The sequence below is a fragment of the Macaca fascicularis genome, chromosome 9, assembly GCF_037993035.2.
Source record: "Macaca fascicularis isolate 582-1 chromosome 9, T2T-MFA8v1.1".
Lineage (NCBI taxonomy): Eukaryota > Metazoa > Chordata > Mammalia > Primates > Cercopithecidae > Macaca > Macaca fascicularis.
The window spans coordinates 134,993,596-135,016,102 of NC_088383.1; the positions used below are offsets into that span (position 1 = coordinate 134,993,596).

At 41.1% G+C, this 22,507-nt stretch overlaps 1 protein-coding gene across 1 annotated transcript in view; it reads right to left on the reverse strand.

The window, feature by feature from the left end:
- ADAM12 (ADAM metallopeptidase domain 12) overlaps positions 1-22,507 on the reverse strand; it is a 375,641-nt gene that overhangs the window by 7,984 nt on the left and 345,150 nt on the right. Inside the window, exons 19-21 of the mRNA XM_015456854.4 lie at positions 18,468-18,603; positions 17,738-17,846; positions 15,643-15,822 (exon numbers count right to left, since the gene is read on the reverse strand). Coding sequence (XP_015312340.3) covers positions 15,643-15,822; positions 17,738-17,846; positions 18,468-18,603 — 425 coding nt within the window. The remainder of the gene's footprint in view (positions 1-15,642; positions 15,823-17,737; positions 17,847-18,467; positions 18,604-22,507) is intronic.

The following is a 22,507-nucleotide window of genomic DNA, read 5'->3' on the forward strand; positions in this document are numbered from 1 at the left end:
TCTACATTAGTTTTCATTAAAGGAAACATCAAATAGAAAAAATCCCCCAGCTAGGAATAAAGGCCGTATAATGTGCCCAACAGCATGGTTTGTTTATATATTCAACTAGCTCCACATACACACACAGCGTCCTCACTGGTAGAGAGGGGATGGTCATAGTCCCTTCCTCCCAGGTGGATGTGAAGGTTAAATGAGATATTGAGGCTCCTAGCACAGGGCCTGGCATGCAGTAACCCATGAATGTTAGCTGCTGCTGGATTACAGTTATTAATGGAGTGAATTTACCACCAAAAAGCACTGTAACCCTACTAACAAACTTTGGATAATTAAGGTAACAAATCAAGCTCCCTTTCCTATAGCTAACAGAAAACCATGAGCAAGACATTAGTGTGTCATGTAAAAATGGATGTATGCACTCGTCAAATTGAAATAATTAAGCAATACTAGTTTTGCTGCTAAGTATGACTAAGCTGTCTTGACAATAAAGATAACGTCAGGTTTTTATTGCAATGCTGAAGGAAAAAGTGAGGTATGTATCACAATATATTTGAATTTATCATGGAAACAGGAGGTAATTAGGTTAGCCGTTCATTCTAGTTTGCCTGGGACATTCACAATTTGTTTATCGTCCTGTTTAATTATTAATCACACTCAGGCACGTCTCCTACGTTAGAAGATATATGGTCACCATAGTGAAGAAAACCCAAATGGCTGAGATGCTGATTGAAGGGTCTGACCTCCAACCTGGGGATCAGTGCAGGCACCATCTGCTTCCTCTAGCCATGGCCAGGACATGGTTTGGATGGAAGCATGAGACAGGTTGCAAGCAAAGATGTTGCCTAGGTAAGATGCTGGCTTCCTGCCAGGGCTTAACTGGGACAGAATGACCATGGAACAGTGGGGTTAGTCCAAGAAGATGTGCCTTCACGTCTTAGACATTAAGCATGGAGGTGTGGAACCTATGATGCAAGAAGCACCAGCTGTACATTTTGACCTTGGAGGAAGGGGTGAAATTGCCATGCTCTCTTTTAGGTATTGCTTTTCATTCTGCCTTTGTAAAACCTAAACCTGAACCTGTCCCAGAGAAGTTCAGTGTGATCACCAAGCATCATCTGAAGGGAGCTGAGAAATGACTCTAGGCAGATCACTCACACATGATAAACATTTCTTTAAATCTATTTTCATTTTAAACAAGGAAATGAATTCAAACCTCATTCTTATGCCCTCTTAACTTCTTCCAGATATTGAAGAAAAATCCAGGTATGCTATTAAATAGGGCTGTTCCATTCTTCTATTTTCTGCTCATGTTCTGGTAATAGCCACATATTTCAAATTTTTTAGAAGTTTCAAAACAATTTTAAATCCAAATATAACCACTTTGCCTTGACCAGCATCATGAAGAAGTCTCAGCTGTTATCAACTTCACATGGTAAACGAGAGTAAACATGCCCTGCTTATCCAGAGAAATCTCTGCAGGAAGACTGGAATTCATCACAGGAAAATGCCAGAGATGCCCCAGAGATCCCTGGTGAGCTCATGCAGGGCTGGGGCGGCATCAACATGTTTCACTGTGCAAATTCGGTCTACCTCTAGCTAAAAACAGTTGTGGGAATTATGGCTATAGATCAGAATATAAATGTTGCAAACCCTAATGTAGGTATCATGGAATTTGCCAAAGTTGACAGGCAGGCCTTCCATTTCCAGTAACATGGCAGGCTCTGTTGTTGTGCTGTACCCCTTCTCTGATAACCAAGAGTTACAAGGCAGTAAATGTTTAAGTGAAAGCAGCAGCTTGGAATAGTAACTGAAGATGGAGGCATCTGGCAAGTTAGGGAAACCTAAATGTGGGTTTTGATACTCTTTCACAGTGAGGAATACAGAAATCCAACCGAGGTCAAGATGTGGGCAGAAACCAAATGTCCAAGTTTAATGAGAGATAATTCTCTTCCCAACTCCTCTCCATTCAAGTTGGGCTCTACAGACGAGACCTCAGGTTAAGAATCTTCTAGAAGTAAATGCATACTATAATTTATCCCCAGGTTACTATAAGGAGCATTCTTCTGGTGCTTGACAGACCAAGGGAGGAAAATAAACCTGTCCCACAAATTTTCCTTGAGGACTTGAAGCTGAAATCACATCACCTGAGTAGTTCAGTAAGCTCCAAGCCATTTGAAGTGGTCTCAAACTGGCACTGCCCCCAGGCACCTGGCAGAGGCAAAATAACCCTTTATGGAAGAACTATAATTTAAAAAACTCATGGGAAAAAAGGCATACAAGGAAACAAGGCACCAGGAGTCAGAAGTGATAGAAACTTCAGCAGTAACATCCAAAGACTTCATATTTTGGGATTACTGGAAAAAGTTTTCTTACTATGTTTCAAGAAATGCAAGACAAGCTAGCATAGTTGAATTAGAACCAAAGAGAACTTCTAGAAGCAAAAAAAGTACAACATAGATGAGTGCAAATTGCATGAAGGTAAGTACAGTTTGATACCATTATGTAAAGTTTAAAACACAAAACACTATACTCATGGATACATATTTATACAAAAATATTCAAAATATTCTATTAAATCAGCAAACTTACAACAGTGATTGTATCTGGAGGGAGGCTAATATAGTGACTTTAATGTTTTACTTTTTTAAAAAAGTGATAGAGTATGCATATTTCTGAAATTTAAATAGGCATATACATCTAGAAAGATGTGAAACTGGTTATTTCTATGTAGAATATATGTAGAATAAATGTGAGTAAATTTTAGTTTTTTACTTTTCTATATTTTTAAATATTTTAAAAACAAGTTCAATCTTTGGGCCAAGGAGGAAAACAGAAGAGAACATGTAGACTATTTAAAAAATATAAAATACACTACAACTTGGAACCAGTGAGCAAGGTAAGGCAATGTTTAAAGGAAAGTTCCTAATATTTTCAGGTAACTATCACAAAGTCCCAAAAGGCAAGTACTACTATTTCACATTTGTAGAGGGGAGATTAAAGTCATGTTTCCAAGATCTAATAGTAGCAAGAAGATGATCATATAAGACCTTGAGCTGGTTGAAGGTAGAGGAGAACAAGAAACCAGACAAATCTAATAAAACATAGGCCAATCAAGGACAAAATAAATGGTATTAAGGATTACTAGGTAGTCATCTAGAAAAAAAAATTTGATTATACACTAAGTGGGATTGATTAGTGAAACAAATAGACACATGGAGAAAAAAAAAAAAAACACAGGGTGAGGCAATGGCCCACCTGGGAGTGACACGCAGCCAAGGGAACCCCCACCATGGGAAGTGGTACAAGGAAAACTGAGGCTACTGGGGTCTGGAGCCAGACCCCCAGCAAATTGCAGCAGCCTTACAGAAGAGTGGCCAGACTGTTAAACAGAAAACAACTACCTCATCCAAAGGTCAGCAACATCAAAGATCAAAGGTAGCTAAGCCCACAAAGATGAGAAAGAATCAACACAAAAACAATGAAAACTCAAAAAGCCAGAGTGCCACTTTTTCTCCAAATCATGGCAACAACCTCTCCAGCAAGCGCTCAGAACTAGGCTGGGGCTGAGATGGCTGAAATGACAGAGTAGGCTTGAGAAGGTGGGTAATAAAGAACTTTGCTGAGCTGAAGGAGCATGTGGTAACCCAATTCAAAGAAGCTAGGAATCATGATAATACAGGAGCTGAGAGCCAAAATAGCCAGTTTAGAGAGGAACATAACTGGCCTGTTAAAGCTAAAAAACATACTACACGAACTTCACAATCACAAGTAACAAAGCAGAGGAAAGAATCTCAGAGCTTGAAGACTCTGAAATAAGATGGGCAGACAATAAAAGAGAAAAAAGAATGAAAAGGAATGAACAGAAGGTCTGAGAAATATAGTATTATGTAAAGAGACCAAATCTACAAGTGATTGGAGTACCCGAAGAGACAGGCAGAACAGAGACCCCCCCCCCCCCCCGCCCCAGCAAATTGCAGCAGCCTTATGGAAGAGTGGCCAGATTGTTAAACAGAAAACCACCCACAAAAATCCAAAGGTCAGCAACCTCGAAGATCAAAGGTAGATAAGCCCACAAAGATGGAAAACATACTTCAGGATATAATCCAGGAGAACTTCCCCTACCTGGCAAGACAGGCTAACATTCAAATTCAGGAAATCCAGAGAACCCTGATAAGATACTCCAAGAGAACACTAACCCCAAGACACACAATCAGATTTTCCAAGGTCAAAATAAAAAATGTTAAGGGCAGCCAGAGAAAAAAAACCAGGTCCCCTATAAAGGAAAGCCTATCAGGCTAAGAGCAGACCTCCCAGTGGAAACCCTACAAGCTAGAAGAGATTGGGGACCAATATGCAACATTCTTCAAGATTTTCCAACCCAGAATTTCATATCTGGCCCAATATCATCTGGATAATGAAGAAAGACCCATTGGTGTGCTGTCTTCAAGAAACCCATCTCATGTGCCAAGATACACATAGGCTCAAAATAAAGGGATGGAGGAAAATTTACCAGGCAAATGGCAAACAGAAAAAAGCAGGGGTTGCAATCTTGGTTTAAAGTCTGTTTTGTCAGAAACTAACAAAGATCAAAAAAAAAAAAAAGGGCATTGCATAATGGTAAAGAGTCCAATAAGAGCTAACTATCCTAAACATATGTGCATCTAATACCACCCAGATTCACAGAGCAAATTCTTAGAGACCTGCAAAGAGACTTAGACTCTCACACAATGAGTTTAACACCCCCCTGACAATATTAGACAGCAAATCAACAAAGACATTCAGGACTTGAACTCAGCTCTGGAACAAGTGGATCTGTTACACGTCTATAGAACTGTCCACCCAAAACCAACAATCTACATTCTTCTCATTACTACACAGCACTTACTCTAAAATTGATCACACAATCAGAACTAAAACACTCCTCAGCTAATGCGAAAGAACTGAAATCATAACTGGCAACAGTGTAATCAAATTAGAGCTTAAGATTAAGAAATTTACTAAAACCACACAACTCCATGGAACCTCAACAACCTGCTCCTGAATGACTCTTGGGTAAATAATGAAATTAAGGCAGAAATCAAAAAGTTCTTTGAAACTAATGAGAACAAAGAGGCTACATACCAGAATCTCTGGGATGCAGCTAAAGCAGTGTTAAGAGGGAAAGCTATAGCACTAAATGCCCACATCAAAAATGTAGAAAGATCAAGTTAACAACCTAACATCACAATCAAAGAACTAGGGAAACGAGCAAACAAACCCCAAAGCTAGCAGAAGACAAGAAATAACCAAGATCAGAGTGGAACTGAAGGAGATAGAGACATGAAAAACCCTTCAAGAAATCAATGAATCCAGGAACTAGTGTTTTGAAAAATTACTAAAATAGACCATCAGCTAGACTAATAATCAAATAGACACAATCAGAAATGTTAAGGGGGATATCACCATTGATCCCACAGAAATACAAACTATCAGATAATACTATAAACACCTCTATGCACATAAACTAGAAAATCTAGAGCAAATACACCCTCTGAAACAGAACCAGGAAGAAACCAAATCCCCGAACAGCCAGCAATGAGTTCTGAAATTGAGGCTGTAATAAATAGCCTACCAACCAAAAAAAACCCAGGACCAGACAGGTTCACAGCTGAACTCAACAAGATATACAGAATAGAGCTGGTACCATTTCTGCTGAAACTATTCCAAAAAATTGGAAAGAAGGGACTACTCTAATTCTATGAGGCCAGCAGCATCCTGATACCAACATCTGGCAGAGATGCAACAAAAGAAAACCTCAGGCCAATATCCTTGAACATTGATGCAAAAATCCTTAACAAAATACTGGCAAACAATCTGACAGCACATCCAAAAGCTTATCCACCATGATCAAGTAGGCTTCATCCTGGGATACAAGGTTGGTTCAGTATATGCCAATCAATAAATGTGATTCATCACATAAACAGAACTAGAAACAAAAACCATATGATTATCTCAATAGATGTACAAAAGGCCTTCAATAAAATTCACCCCATAATGTAAAAAAAAAACTCCCAATAAACTAGTTATTGATGGAACATACCTCAAGATAATAAGAGCCATCTATGAAACCCACAGCCAATATCATACTGAATGAGTAAAAACTGGAAGCTTTCCCCCTTGAAAACCGGTGTAAGACAAGATGCTCTCTCTCACCACTCCTAGCCAACATATTATTGGAAGTTCTGGGATAGGCAATCAGGCAAGAGAAAGAAAGCATATTCAAATAGGAAGAGAGGAAGTCAAACTATCTTTGTTTGCAGATGACATGATCCTATATCTTGAAAACCCCATTGTCTCAGCCCAAAAGCTTCTTAAGCAACTTCAGCAAAGTCTCAGTATATAAAATCAATGCAAAAATTGCTAGCATTCCTATACACCAACAGACAAGCCAACAGTCAAATCATGAATGAACTCCCATTCAGAATTGCCACAAAAATAGTAAAATGCCTAGGAATGCAGCTAACAAGGGAAGTGAAGGACCTCTTCAAGGAAAACTACACTACTGCTTAAAGAAATCAGAGGACATAAATGAATGGAAAAACATTCTATGCTTATGAATAGAAAGCAGCAATATGAAAATGGCCATACTGCCCAAATAGATTCAATGGTATTCCCATCAAACTACTACTGACATTCTTCACCAAATTAGAAAAAACTAAAAATTCATATGGAATCCCAAAACAGCCCAAATAGCCAAGACAATCCTAAGCAAAAAAAGCTGGAGGCATCATGCTACCTGACTTCAAACTATACTACAAAGCTATGGTAACCAAAATGGCATGGTACTGATACAGACACATAGACCAGTGGAACAAAATAGAGAACCCAGAAATAAGACCGCACACCTACAACCATCTGATCTCCAACAAACCTGACAAAAAGCAATAGGGAAAGGATTCCCTATTTAATAGTGCTGGAAGAACTGGCTAGCCATATACAGAAAATTGAAGCTGGACCCCTTCCTTACACTGTATACAAAAATCAAATCAAGATTGATTAAAGACTTACATATAAAACCCAAAACTATAAAAACCCCAGGAGAAAATCTAGGCAATACCACTCAGGACATAGGCATGCAAAAAGATTTCATCATGACGTCAAGAGCAAAAATTGACAAATGGGATCTAATTAAAGAGCATCTGCACAGCAAAAGAAACATCAGACTGAACAACCTACAGAATGTGAGAAAATTTTTCAATCCATCTGACAAAAGTAATAACTAACATCCATAAGGAATTTGAATTTACAAGAAAAGCCCAGTAAAAAGTGGGCAAAAGACATGAACAGACACTTCTCAAAAGAAGACATTCATGGAGCCAACAAACATGAAAAAAAGCTCAACATCACTGAATAGAGAAATGCAAATCAAAACCACAATGAGCTACCATCTCATGCCAGTCAGAAAGATGCTGGCAAGGTTGCAGAGCAAAAGGAATGCTTTTACACGGTGGGAGTGTAAATTAGTTCAACCACTGTGGAAGACAGTGTAATGATTCCTCAAAGACCTAGCAGCAGAGATACCATTTGACCCAGGAATCCCATTATTGGGTATATACCCAAAGGAATAGAAATCATTCTATTATACATGCATGCATATGTTCATTGCAGCACTATTCACAATAGCAAAGACATGGAATCAACCTAAATGCCCATCAGTGATACACTGGGTAAGAAAATGTGGTATATATACACCATGGAATACTATGCAGCCACAAAAACGAATGGGATCATGTCCTTTGCAGGGACATGGATGGCGCTGGAGGCCATTATCCTCAGCAAACTAATGCAGGAACAGAAAACCAAAAACCCCATGTTCTCACTTATAAGTGGGAGCTAAATGATAACACATGGACACAATTGGGTAGGGGGAGGAGAAGTGCATCAGGAAGAATAGCTAATGTATGCCCAGCTTAATACCTAGGTGATGAGATGATCTGTGCAGCAAACCACCATGGCACATGTTTACCTATGTAACAACCCTGCACATCCTGCACATATACCCTGTTGGGGGAACCAGCCCCCAATATTTCAATGTAGGTGCTTTTCTATTTTCCCTAAGTGTTGGCTGGTCTGAGAAATAAAGGGAAAGAGTATAAAAGAGAAATTTTAAAGCTGGGTGGCCAGGGGAGACATCACATGTCGGCAGGTTCCATGATGCCCCCTGAGCCACAGAACCAGCAAGCTTTTGTTAGCAATTTTAAAAGGGGAGGGAGTGTACGAATAGGATGTGGGTCACAGAGATCACATGCTTCATAGTGCAATAAAAGATCACAAGGCAGAAGGTCAGGGTGAGATCATGAGGTCAGGGTGAAACTAGAATTACTAATGAAGTTCCATGTCCCGCTGTGCACACATTGCCGTCGATAAACATCTTATCAGGGTTCAAGAGCAGAGAACTGGTCTGACTAGAATTTGCCAGCCTGGAATTTTCTAATCCTAGCAAGCCTGGGGGCACTGCAGGAGGCCAGGGCATGTTTCATCCCTTATCTGCAACTGTATAAGGCAGACACCCCCAGAGCAGCCATTTTAGAGCCCCCTGACACCCCTGGAATGCATTATTTTCCCAGGGCTGTTAATTATTAATATTACTAAGGAAAGAATTCAGTGGTATTTCTCTTACCCGTTTTTGGCAATAAGAGAAATATGGCTGTGTCCTACCTGGCTCCCAGGCAGTCAGACCTAATGGTTATCTGCCTTGTTCCCTAAACATTGCTGTTATCCTGTTCTTTTTTCAAGGTGCCCAGGTTTCATATTGTTCAAACACACATGCTTTACAATTTGTGCACTTAATGCAATCATCACAGGGTCCTGAGGCGACATACATCCTCAGCTTATGATGATGGGATTAAGAGATTAAAGACGGGCATAGGAAATAAGAGTATTGATTGGGGAAGTGATAAATGTCCATGAAATCGTCACAATTTATGTCAGAGACTGCAGTAAAGACAGGCATAAGAAATTATATAAAAGTATTAATTTGGAGAACTAACGAATGTCCATGAAATCTTCACAATCTATGTTGTTCTGTCACAGCTTCAGCAGGTCCCTCCGTTCGGGGTCCCTGACTTCCCACAACAGTACCCCCCAATCTTAAATTTTAAAAATGGCAAAAATGAAAAGGCAGTTCTTGAAAAAGAAAACAAACATGTGAAAAGGTATTTCATCTCACTATGAAGTATTCCCTATGAAGAAAAACATGGAGACCATTGTTTTTAACCTATCGATTGGCAAAGAGATGGAAAACCTCTGAACATACCGTGTTGGTGAGAAGCTGGAGAATAGAATAGCTGGAACAACTCCTTTAGAGGCAGCTTCACCCAATCTATCAAATTTCTAAATGCATATGGCCTTTGCACAGCAATTGTGCTTTTGGGAATTTATCCATCTTGGGCAAGATTATGCCTGTGTGACATACCAAATGACTGAAAACAACCCATCTAGGAATCTGTAAGGGACAGGTGAAAGAAGTCATGGTATAGCTTCACAAATACGATGCAGCCAGTGAAAAGAATGAGGCAGATGTATAAAACTAATAAGGATTAACCAAAGTAGAAGTATATAATGTATTGTCATTTGAATTCAAAACAAGGATGTAAGATGAGTGATAGCAAGTTGACGGTTGCTGAAGTTGAGTGATGGGTAGATAGGGTTTCACTGTACTCTTCTCTCCAATTTTGAGTGTTTGAAAATTTCCATAATCTCTCCCTGCAGAGAGGTGGGTGGGGGGCAGGACTGAGACTTTTCATTGTATCCTAAATGCATTTTATAAAAGCCTAGTAACAGTGATGATTGCTTCTGGGAAGGGAGACTGGTGACAGGTGTGAGGGAGACTGTTTTCTAAATGACCCTTGTACTGTTGAGATTTTTAAATTATAGGCCTATATTACCTATTAACACATGTAAAGGCTAAAATATCAGGCATCTGCTTTTTATGTAATTTTCATGTTTATAGTAACAGAAATAAGTGAGAAACAAATACCCCTTTGAATACTGTAATCATGTGAACAACTTCCCTTGAAAATGTGTTCTGAGAAGTTCTTTCTCTTCAGAGAGAGATCGTGCTTCCGTGGATAACTGATACCCTTAAAGATATTTGATGGTTGTGTCTGATGAATAATTAATATATGATGCCAAAGAAAGTTCAGTTAAAGTTTCTCAAAGTATTGGGTAGGTGGCAGGGAGAGTCCAAGACCTTGGTAGCTGTGTTTTAGATTTACACGGGGAATGGACTCATTTTCATTAATCCAAAACTAACTGAATGTGATGGCTCTACAGAGAATGACACTGTGAGAACTGACTTTTTACTATTTTAAGTCCACATCAATTCAGCATATTGCCTACATATCTATTGTGTTCAAGAGGCTGGACTTAGGTGTGCCTGAGATCAGTCTGTGTCTGCAGAAGTAGGGCAGAGCTGGCATACTGGTAACTCCAGGCTATGGCAGCAGGTGATCGGGGTCCTGGAGGGAGGACTGTGGAGAGGTCTTAGGGGAGGGTGAGATCTGGAACACAGGGAAAGGGCATGGAAGGACACTCACCAGCACCATTCTCAGTTATTAGCCTGTGCTTTGTGTGTAGCAACAGAAGCTCTCATAAAACTCAGTTTTCTTGTATTTCATCTTACTTCTTTAGGAGAACGTATTGACGTATGGGTCTTCTTTTCTCATTATAAATTGGCATTTCTGATGAGCAAGGACCTAATCCCCAGATTTCTAGACTCTGCAAGTGCAGGTTTCAATATCAGACACCCACACAGGTCAGAAGGGCACATGCCCTTATCCATTTGGAGCCAAATTCATTTTGTTGAACAGTTTGAAGGTTTGGACTCAACCTCTGAGTGAACTGCCCAGCAACTGATTGATCTACAATCATGGTTTAAATTAATTGGCTTTGCTCACATCTGCACCCTGACCAAGTATTTGTGAAGGAGTAGCTGCTGTTTACCAGTAACAGCCCCAGCTCATCATTCACCACCTTTTATATGGGTTTGAGGAGGATGAGGAATTTGGACCCCCTTGAAATAGCTGCCACCCTCTTCCCATGGCAACTCAAGCAAAGTAGCCTTTTCTTAGAAGAGACTGTGCCAGACTGGTGGGTCTTGTGTTATAAAATATTATATGTTGCATATAATACAGACAGATAAGTTGTTGATTAGGAGAAATGTTGTGTCTTGACAGCAACACTGAACTGAAGATCTCCATCTCTGCAGAAAATGCATAGAGCCTTCTTTAAGATGCAGTGAACAGCTAGATGAATACACTGAATTATTTTTCCTCTAATACAGCTGATGGGATGAAAAGAAAATAAGTTTGTTTCCTTGATCAAGACTGGGGAGTTAGGATGAGAAGCTTGAATTCCAAGGGTCCTTTTACCATGGAGAAAGTGGTACATTGCAAAGGTATGTTTGTGGACAAGAGAGTACATTCATTCAGCTGTCCTTCATTTTAAAAAGTGAAGCAGAACATTTATAGAAGATGAAATAGTTTCTATAAAGACCTAGCTTACAATTTAAATGTGAGGTGGACCAAGATGGTGTTTGTGATAAGTGTTTTCTTCTGGAATGCTTAGATGGTACATTTGGACAAATGAGGCAGGATTAGTTGTGTAGCTATGTGTTTGTCACATTGTCCTGGGCAGGGCATAAGGAACTCCAAAGTACAAAATGTCAGTGGATTCGATTTGTGCTGCCAAACAAGAGTCACCTCTAAATATTCTCCACACCTGCATGGAATTAATTCCTGTTCCCTATATGTGATGGGAGAGAAATCAAACACTTAATCTATATCATATGTCTCGGAAAAGTTCCAGACAGACACCAGCCTGGAGTGAGAAATGTGGAGTTTTCAGTGATTGATGTTTAAAGGGTAACATTTCCTTAGTTTCATAAAACAGAATGAAGGACTTTTTCGGGCCTGCTTTAAAGGAAATCGTGGAAGAGTCCCTGCTGGTGGAGAAAAAAACACCAGCAGTAGGAATACCTTCCTCTGATAACATGGTCTGTTGGCCCCAGTTTGACATGGTACACAGGTGAGTTGCTTAAAAGAAATAAAAAGCTTCAGGATGAGGGGTACATGGGAAAGGAGCTTCCCTGCTCTTTGGCTACCTGAAATGCACACACAAAATATTGATGGATGAGAAAAGTTTAGGGCGTGCTCACCACCTTCCATGACTGCAACTCTAAAACAAATTAGAAAAACAAATGTAAAAGAACTGTCAATAAACAGAAGAAATTATATGTGGACTTTCACTAATAATGAAATGGGAGTGGACTTTGCAAGCATGAAAGGAATGGGAAAATTCACAAAATAAAAATTCAATATTTAAAACCAGAATTATTCTTATGCCAAAAAATCATAACTAAAGTTATAATACATTACTAAAATATTTTTAAAAGAAACTCTTATAAACCAAGAAGAAAAGCTGCCTCTCAAACAGAAATAAATAGGCAAAGGATAGGAAAAGACAATTGACAGAACAAATACAGTGAACAGCAGTGGTATGCTTGAGCTGGCTGGTACTGGCTCATAACTGCCAATTCCCTACTCCTCATTCAGTAATGTCACATTCGTAGCTTGAAACTGGCCATGGTGGGAGGTTTTATACTAGAGAAATCAGCTATAAATCAGGATTTTTAAATAAAAGGCCAGTTTGCCAGCATACCATTAGGATACCATGGTATGCTACCATTGGTAGCATACCATTACTACCAGTAGTTCAAGTGTACCAGTAATCAAAAAAATACAAGAAGAAATGAGGTCTGGACAAGGTGGAATAAGCACATTTCACCCTATTTCTCCTGCTAAGTGCAACAAAAATGTCTGGACATAAAGTATGCTGGTTAGGGATCTCAGAACTCAAGGAATTACCCAATGGTGTGTTTGTGTGTGTGTGTTCTTTTATGTATCTTGGCCTGGGCTTAGGATAGGCCCACAACTGGAAAAGCCTGCTATCTTGAGACAAAAGACTGGAGAAAGGGCAGTCCAGAAATACAGAACTATTTTGACCATACGTGACCTTATTCCAGCTCAACACTTGAAAAAAGCTATGCCTCCCTCCCACTTCTCATCAGGCATCATGTCCTAGAGACTGGCAGATCTGTACTTTCCATCACTTCTTGCAATAACATGCCACATCCCTTCCCTGGAACAGAGACTATGGGTAGAACTTTTAGGGGATTTCTCATCACCATGGAATCCAGAAGGAAGTGGAACAACATTTTTTAAGTACTGAATGGAGAAAACAGTCAACACAGAATTCTATATCCAGCCAAACTATCCTCCAGGAATAAATACATTCACAGATAAAGGAAAATGAAGAGAATTTGTCACCTACAGATTTGCTTTTAAAAAATGGCTAAAGAAAGTTTTTCAGACAGAAAATAAGTTGAAACATTAGGAGTTAAGAAAGAACAGAAAAAGTAAATATATGAGTAAATATAGTAGACTCTTAACTTTTAAAGATTATGTTTGGCTGAAAGCAAAATTACAACATCTGAAGTGACTCTCAGTACACATAAAGGTAATATTTAAGACATCTGTGTTATAAAAGGAGGAGGAAAAGAGACCTAAAAGGTGATAGTTTCTGTATTCTACTTGAAGTGATGAAATATTGACACTAATAAACTGTGATAAAGTAAGTACATATACTGTAATCTTTAGAGCAGTGGTTTTCAATCAAGGGAGGTTTTGCCTTTCAGAGGACATTTTGGCAATGTTTGGAGACATGATTACACATGTTACTTCCATCTAGTTGATAGAGGCCATGGATGCTGCTAAACATTCTACAATGCACAGGAAAACCCCACATAACAAAGAGTATTCAGTACAATATGTCAAAACGCTGAGGATGAGAAACTGCCCTAGTGTAATCATACAAAAAAATACAAAGATATATACTCAAATGCAGATAAATCAATATGTAATACTAATAAGTGTTCAACTAAACTACAGGAACACAGAAAAAGCACAATGAAACAAAAACCAGAGAGAACAAACAGAATATTAACATGGTAGACTTAAATCCAAACATATCAACAATTGCATTAAATATTAATGTTCTAAACACACCTATTAAAAGATAGTGACTGGCTAAATGGATGAAAAAATATAATATAACTATATGCTGTCTACAAGAACCTCTTTTCAAATGTAATTCCATAGGTATGTTAAAAGGATGGAAAAATTCATACTCTGCTTTTTATGCTGTTTTTGGAAGTAACCATTTCTGTTTGCTGCAATCATGAATGATGTTTCCTATTGTGAAATACCATTCATGATTGCAAAAGGACAACACTAATACTAATCAGAATAAAACTGGAGTGGATATACTAATATCAGATGAAGTAGATTTTAGAACAAAGATTACCAGAGCTAAACAGAGACATGACATAATGATAAAAGGGTCACTTTATGAAGATGACACAACAATTCTAATTGTGTGTATCACAAACAACAGAGCTTCAAAATACATGAAGCAAAAACTGATGAATTCAAAGGAGACACAATTATAGTTGGCAAGTTCAACATCTCCTCCCAGTAACTGATAGAACTACTAGACAGCAAAAAAATAAGGTATTTTGTTTTATTTATCAAACTGGTAAAAGTTAAAATTTAGTGTTAGCAAAGTCATGGTGAGAAAAACAATAATGTGGGAAATGCAAACATATGTAAGAGTTCTGAAAAAATATTTTTATATTATGAGGCTTTCAACCCAATATTTTACTTTTAAGAATCTCTCCTAGGGGAATAAAGAGGTCCAAGGTTTACCTGTCTAGAACTTTATAACAGAGCTGTTTATAACAGCAAAAGTTAGAGACATCAAAACATGCCCAATAATTGGCAAGCACTTAAACATTTATATTCAAGCATAGTGTTATTGTTAAATAACATTTTTAAGGATTTTTAATGCCATTGTAAATGGGACTGATTTTTAAGGCAAAACAAAGCAGTATATAAAACTTTGTACAAATAAATTATGTTAAAATACACAATTATAAACAAAAATTAGCAGTGAAAAATTACCAGTGATTATCTCCTGTTTATTTGCTTGTTTTCTCCTCCCTTCAAGTTTTCTATTGTGAAATATCATTCGTTACTACAGCAAACAAACGGTCACTTCCAAAAATAGCATACAAATGAGATCATATACATAAAGTAAACAATACAGTGCTAAGTTTGATACAGAGACACTCAATAGGTGGTATAATTCTTGTAAATTTGAAATAAAATGATGAGAAAGTATAACTGATGGTTCTTAGGGTGACCATCTGTCTTAGATTGCCTGTCTCTATTTTACTGTCCGGGCCTAATTATTACTAGTCCCCCTGCAATTCTCAAAAGTGTCATAGTTTAGTTGCATGGGTGGTCTAACTATTCAAATACTTAACACATTACAACTAGTAATTAAAATATATGACACCCTTATTATACTCCAGGCACCAAACTAACTGCTTTATGTGGATTATCTCATTTAACCATCTGAGTAGCTGAATTATCTCCATATTATAGAGGCACCAAGAAGTTAAGCAGCTTGTCTAAGCTCACACATTAACAAGTAGCAGAATCTGGATTTGAACTACATCCTATCATGTTAGTACTCAAAGCATACCTGGGCCTGCCTAAGTGCAGGGTTGACTGGCAGGGGTCTGGCAGGGACGCTGGGTGCACGCGGAGCCCGGTGGAGGGGAGGAAGCACTCGCTGAGTTGACTGGGGCTGAGGGACATTCAGGCCGTTGAGGGGTCTGCTGATGTCAACATTCGGACACTGTGGCAATCTCCTGGGATTGTCCTGCACAGTCAAAGTAAAAAGCCATGCTAGACAGGGTTTCAAAAATATCAGTAATTTCTTAAGGAAAATGCAGTGCCAACTCATCCGTTATAGCTGAAGGCCAAGGTGGAGTAAAGGAAAGAAATCAAGGATGTACACAAGAGGGGAACTATTATTTATTTAAACTTCAACATTCAAACAGAAGCATCACCTGCCTCCATCCCGCCAAATCTGGAATAGAAGGATCGATTTTTGTTTAGATTTTAAAAAATGGGTTAACAGATAGGTGTAAAGCACTTGAATAAGTACCAAGTATAAAGACACGGACCGAGATCTTAGGGAAGTTACAAAAGAGATATGAAAATAAGACACAGCTTAATGTGTACAAGGCTCAATGAGAACTGAGAAAGCCACTGAGGAAAGGAGAGTTGTGGCTTCAGGAGGCCATGGCTGAAGCTGGGGCTTGGAGTTGGAGACGTTCTCCCACATGGTAACCCTTGTTCTTAGAACAGGTGCTGTAGGGGCTCTTAGACTTCAGGCTTCCACCCCTTCCTTCCTCTCTTTCTAAAAACAGCTTAATTGAGGTATAATTGACAATGTATACAACTTGGTCATTTTTGACATGTTTACACCCATGAAAGCCTCACAACAAACAAGTGGACAAATGAATGTGTCCATCACCCCAAAGAGTTTCCTTGTCATCCTTCTCCCTTCACTCTCCCTCCAATCATCAGTCTGCTTTCTGTCACTATCAGTTTGCATTTGTCAGAATTGCATATAAGTGGGATCACGGAGTATGTACTCTGGCTGTTCTTCTTTTACTCAGAATAATTATCTAGAGATTCATCCACAATGTTGTATACATCAGTGGTTCATTCCTTTGTGCAAACATACCATTGTTTGTTTATCCTTTTACTGGTTGATGGATATTTGGGTCGTTTCTAGTTTGGGGCTCTCAAAAATAAGGCTGTGCTTTTTTTTTAATTTTTTAATTTTTTTTAAATAGAGCTGCGTTTTTCTTTTTCTTTAAAAATAAAGATGTGCTTTTGGCTACCACACAAAGCCATTCTCACTTGCGGTTCCACCTTTGGGGACGAGCAGGGGTAAAGCTTATTGGGAACGGCAGCCTCCTCCTTGGTGGCCCACCCTCTATGCTTTTTGGATCAAGGGAGTTAAAACAGTTTCTTGTCTACTGAATATGCAGCAGTGATTTTTCAATCACTTCTAATTTTTTTGACACCAATCTTGTTCACTGTTATAATTTGGACTCTTGTTGAATAAGTTCAATATGCAAGAATTCTTGTGGGTACATCAGAAAAACTTGGTGGGGAAAAACTATTAGAATGAACTCTAGCTGTAATTCACCAGGGTAGCAAGAGGGTTAAGAGACAGCAGGGAGCCATGAGGTACTCTGGGTTAAGGATCCAGTTCTCTGAAACCACAGGGTGGACAGGGCTTCCTCAGCTCAGAGGCTGGAGCAAAATGGTCAATTCTGAGAGCTCCGTGTAACTTTTTAAAATATTTTTAAGAGTAACAGGGGGCTAAAGCAGCTCACCTAAAGCCAGGTGGTGGCATTTGGAAACCATGGTGGGGATGGCGTTGGGGACCGGTATCAGGAGCCAGTTTGGGCTGCAGACCCAGTAGGGCCCCAGAAATGTGGCTGCTCTGGGTGACTGGAGGGATCACAACTCACAATATGCTGCACCATATCATGCAGGGGACACTGTGCCAACAGGATCTAGGTGGGCTTCCATGGGGGCACCATGGGACCTCCCCAGATCATCTCAGAGACCCTCCCTCAGAGCCTGTTGATCTGGCAATGCAGACTCAGCACTTCACAGGCAGTTCCTCTAGGATCCCATTCTTATTCAATCTTGTATTGAAAATCTCATGTCTGCATGTGTGCCCTGAGCACTCACATCTATTCAAGACTCACCTTCGGTGGGTAGGAATCTGGAGGCTTCCTCATCAGGCCTTTTCCGAGGTGGCCGAGGTGAGCCTGACAGGGTTGGGAGCCACGGGGTGGCCGGGAAGGGCGCACACACCTGCAACAGAATCCCACACCTGCTGACCAAGTATGTTTCCCCTTCTCACTGACTTGAATTTTTACACTTTGCTCATAGTGGCACTCAAAAGATAGTTTACTTAGTGTGCTAAACATGCAAAGGAAAAATTACCTAACACTCTTAGGAGATTAAAAAATAAATACTGATTTTTTCCTCAAAACCTCTATTTTGTCAAATTAGTTCTTGCACTCCATGGAAATGCAGTGTAGTGACACCTGGAAGATGATTTGTATGAAGCTGGCATTTCAGCGATAATGTCTTTGAATATATTTGGATCAAAAGGTACCCCATCTGATGAAAATATTTCAATGTCTTCATGTTGTATAAAAACTACTAACATAAGGGTGGGAGAAAACACATCAGTGGAATTCCCTGACACCCTGCTAGCTTATGTAATAAGCAGCATATTGTTGTTTGAAGGGAAGTAAAGGAGGCAGCTGATCTGGCAGAAATTTAAAACAAGAAACCCCCCCAAAAAGAACCAAGTCCCAGGTTTATGATCCAGAAAATCTGACCTTTGCTTAAAAAAAATGAAGTGAGAAGCAGTTTGCTGTACATTTTCTGAGCCACCGTTTCTTGAACAACCTAAACCCAGGGTACCTTAGTTTTTCAATGGTGGTCTTCTTATTTGTAAACAACAGTCGTATCAAGGTCTTCCTTTTGAGATAAACCACAAATCCAGCAGCAAGAAGACACAGGATGGTCACCAGAATTCCTACGGTTAAACCTTGGTTATCTGAAACAAAACACACTGGGCTCACGGAAGGAAGCAGTTACAATGAAATATGGGAGGTATCAAGTTGACATTTATGGCAAAGTGAACTCTGAAACAACAGAAATGAAGAGAGTAAACCCTTGAGTGATGTACTAATAAACTCTCTTACTTCAAAGATCATGTTTGAGGTTCAATCTATGTTGCCATCATTCATTTCTGACAACTCTAGAACTTGCCAAACAGGAATATATAGTTGGGTAGTTGGGGCGATGGCCTGGACCACCCAGGCTCCCTGAGGTGTGACAATGGCACAGTGGACCATGGTAGCCACAGAAGGTAGCAGGGAGCCATCACCGAAACCTCACCGGAATCACAGCCATCCCCAGGCTCAAATGTTTCCAGCCCTCAGCACAGATTTGCCACCTCAAAGTGCCTTTCTTTACTCATTCTGTAGTTTTGGGTTCTGCTTTATCTTTTTTCATATTTTTAAAGAATGAGATGCTTTCTTGCTAGACATCTCAAAGTAGAGAGTGAAAAAAGAAAACTCATTTAAATGAAGCACCCATGGGTTTTGCTTTGTTATGTTGGGGACTTACAAACACAGCCTTTGTGGGGGAAACCCTTTTTCTGGGAGGAAGATGTTTTCTCTATGAAAACATGTTTTCTCTGACCTGCTGCCATTTTGTTTATTACAGTTAAGAGCCTCCTCAAGGGTAGGGAAAGGAAGGAAAAAATCAAACCATCAGATTGGTTTCTTACAGCAGCTATGGGCAGAGGCTGGGAAGGACTCTAAATGCTCAGACTTAGAGGAGGTCTACTTGTGATTTCAACCGGGCTGTGAATTTTCAAAGGACAGGGATCTTGATTCATTTGTCTTCCCACCAGCAAGGATCAGGGTGTACTTCACATTAGGGAAGTGCGCAACAGTCCTTTCAGGCTGCTGGTGATCGCCGCGAAGGTGACTGCAGTTACCTGGGCTCTCCTCAGCCCTGCCTCCTACCTGGACCCTCAGCTGGCTGTGGACCACTGCAGCAGCAGCTCCACTCCAGGGGAAGAATGTCTTTCACACCCTTTCGGTTTCTGGACCTCATCCCCCACTAACAAGGCCTATCAGGGATGTGTCTTAGCCTAAGCAAGACAGCCAACAGATGACAGTCTTGACTCACTTGTTAGTGTTACTGGAAAAGTATTGCTTCTGGTTTCCTGGCCAAAATGTCCCTCTTTTCAGAGCCTTAGCAGTGATCACAGGGGCTCTGGCTAGAGTTCTGGTGTCTCATAACAAAGCTAATTTAAAAAGTGAGCAGCAAAATTCTTGAACTATAATTTCTAGTTCCATAAAGTGAATCCATAAGTCTTCAATACATCACTCTATGAAACCGAACATTTACAGGGCCCACACCCTGAACCTGCTGCATCCCCCAGGGTTGCTCAAGCCAGAGGCTCGGGCAGTGAGTGACTCCATCTCCCTCTTCCCCATGACCAGCATGAACACCGTGTCCTGTGTCTCCTCCTGTTGGCCCAGTCCACACTCTAGGTCTGAGCCCAGCCCAGTCCACACTCTAGATCTGAGCCCAGCCCAGTCCACACTCTAGATGTTCACGCAGTCAGCTATCTCTGCTTCAGAAGGCACATTTCCCTCGCCCCCTTCAGACCTCAACAGATGAGGGTCCCCAGGAGCCCTCCTGACAATACCCTGCTGCTCCGTGAGGGTTGCTCCCCTCCCATGATGCCCTCTCTCCCCGCAGTCGTACCCCCCACTTATCATGCCATGTCATACTTGCTTAAAGTCTCTCCAGGACCCAGGAGAATGGCTGGCATGTGGCAGACAAATGAGTACTTGTTTAATGAGCCTCTGAGCCATGGCCAGGCCAAGGAGCAGCGAGCCATGCTTGCTCATGGCCTGCCTTGGTTCTGTATATGTATGCACGGGGTGGAGGCAGGGATATTTCAAACGCACTCTCTTTTATGCAATAATGGCCACAGGGGATGGAGTTAGGCTCTTCTGTTGTTTTCACTTTTTAACATTCTTATTTTTTAAATGAAGGATTGGTGACTCTGTGAGTTCCCTGGCTTTTTGCAAACCCTCAAACCTGAGTACTGCTGGTCACACATGTCTGTGCCAAAGAGCCACAGAGCTTGCCACCCTTTCTCCTGCTTTCTTCTCCAGTTGTTTCAGTGCCATTCAGTTTGCTTGGATGGAGACGGAATGGGTGGCAGGGTCTCTGATAAATTAAAAACTAAAACCCTGCTATTTTCATATAATAAATGCGAAAAGCCATATCAGAGCATTAAGTTTCAGCCAGAGACCAGTCATCAGGGCTGTCAAGGCTGAGATGTCATTGGGGAAAGGGGACACTGGGCCCAACCCTTGCTTCTCCCCCACTGCTGTGGAGGCTCAGTGAAAGGCCAGACTTTTGAGTCCTTTTCCTACTTGCTGCAGAGCTGGGGCCTGCTAGAGTGGTAACCTGGTGCTCTCTCAGGAGTAGCATTGAAGCACGTCCACGTTTTAGCAGAAGCTCAACCAGGAACTCGCTGCCCTTCCTCGCGCTGTTTCTGCAGACGTGCCTCTGGTAGGCTGGACTTCCCCTCCTGAGCCCTGAGAACTGTGTTGTGTCTGTTGTCATGGAAACGATGGCAAAGCCACAAAGTCAATGCTGTCAGTCACCGGAGGCCTTGGGGACGCGTGACCTCCTCTGCAGCAGCACTAGTCACAGTCTCCCATGTCATGGGAGGGCTCAGATGAGTGTCAGTGAGGCAGAAGATGCATGCTCCTGCGATCCCGCGGGCACCTGGCCCTGGCCATGCTCCCTGCTGGAGCTCTGCAGCTTCCTGCCTTGCTTCTTTCCCTCCAAAAGGGGCATCATTCAGACTTGCCCCTGAATTGCCCAATAAGAACTCAGAGGCCGGGCGCGGTGGCTCAAGCCTGTAATCCCAGCACTTTGGGAGGCCGAGGTGGGCGGATCACAAGGTCAGGAGATCGAGACCACAGTGAAACCCCGTCTCTACTAAAAATACAAAAAATTAGCCGGGCGCGGTGGCGGGCGCCTGTAGTCCCAGCTACTCAGGAGGCAGGAGAATGGCGTGAACCCAGGAGGCGGAGCTTGCAGTGAGCCGAGATCGCGCCACTGCACTCCAGCCTGGGCAACAGCGTGAGACTCCGTCTCAAAAAAAAAAAAAAAAAAAAAAAAAAGGACTCAGAGAAAACAGCACCACACCAGGACACCACTTCTAAAGGTCATCTGAGGAGAAATGGCCGTGAGTTCAAGCACAGCTGCTACTAAGAGCTGCTTGGGGGACAGGCAGACCTGTGTCTAAATCTTAGCGAGATCACATTAGGCAAAATACTTAACTTCCCTGAGCCTCAGATCCTATGTATGTGAACAAAGAATCATGCCACCTTCTTCAGAGTTGTATAAGGAGCGGATGACATCATGCGCATAAAATGTACCACATAGCACCTGCACACACCGTTCCATGTGCAGAAGCTGTTGCAGTGACTCCCTCTGCTGCTGTGACTGTCACCTTTACTAAGAGGTGGGTGTCTTTCCAGTAAGATTTTTAAAAGGCAGTAAACTTCACACCTTTTCACCCTACCACACAGATGCTGGCTTTTACAAAGTCCTTTGATACAGTGATGAAATTCATACCCATTCAGCAGTTCACTATAGAAATGACCTTAGCTAAGAAATGTGTCACAGGCTAAGGAACTGGCAAACTCAGCCACTCAGTCAAAGCAGAGAGCAAGGAGCCTCGGAGATTGGGCAGGGATGAGAGGGGCATCTGGAAACTGTGGGAGACCCTAGGCTGTGCAGACCCACGTGGGGTCCCCACCGGGTTTCTTGTTGGCTCTACCTGCACCCACGCTGACAGCTGGCGAGCCCACTTGCCCCCAGGTGCTCAGCCTCCTCCCGCCAGGATGCAGGGG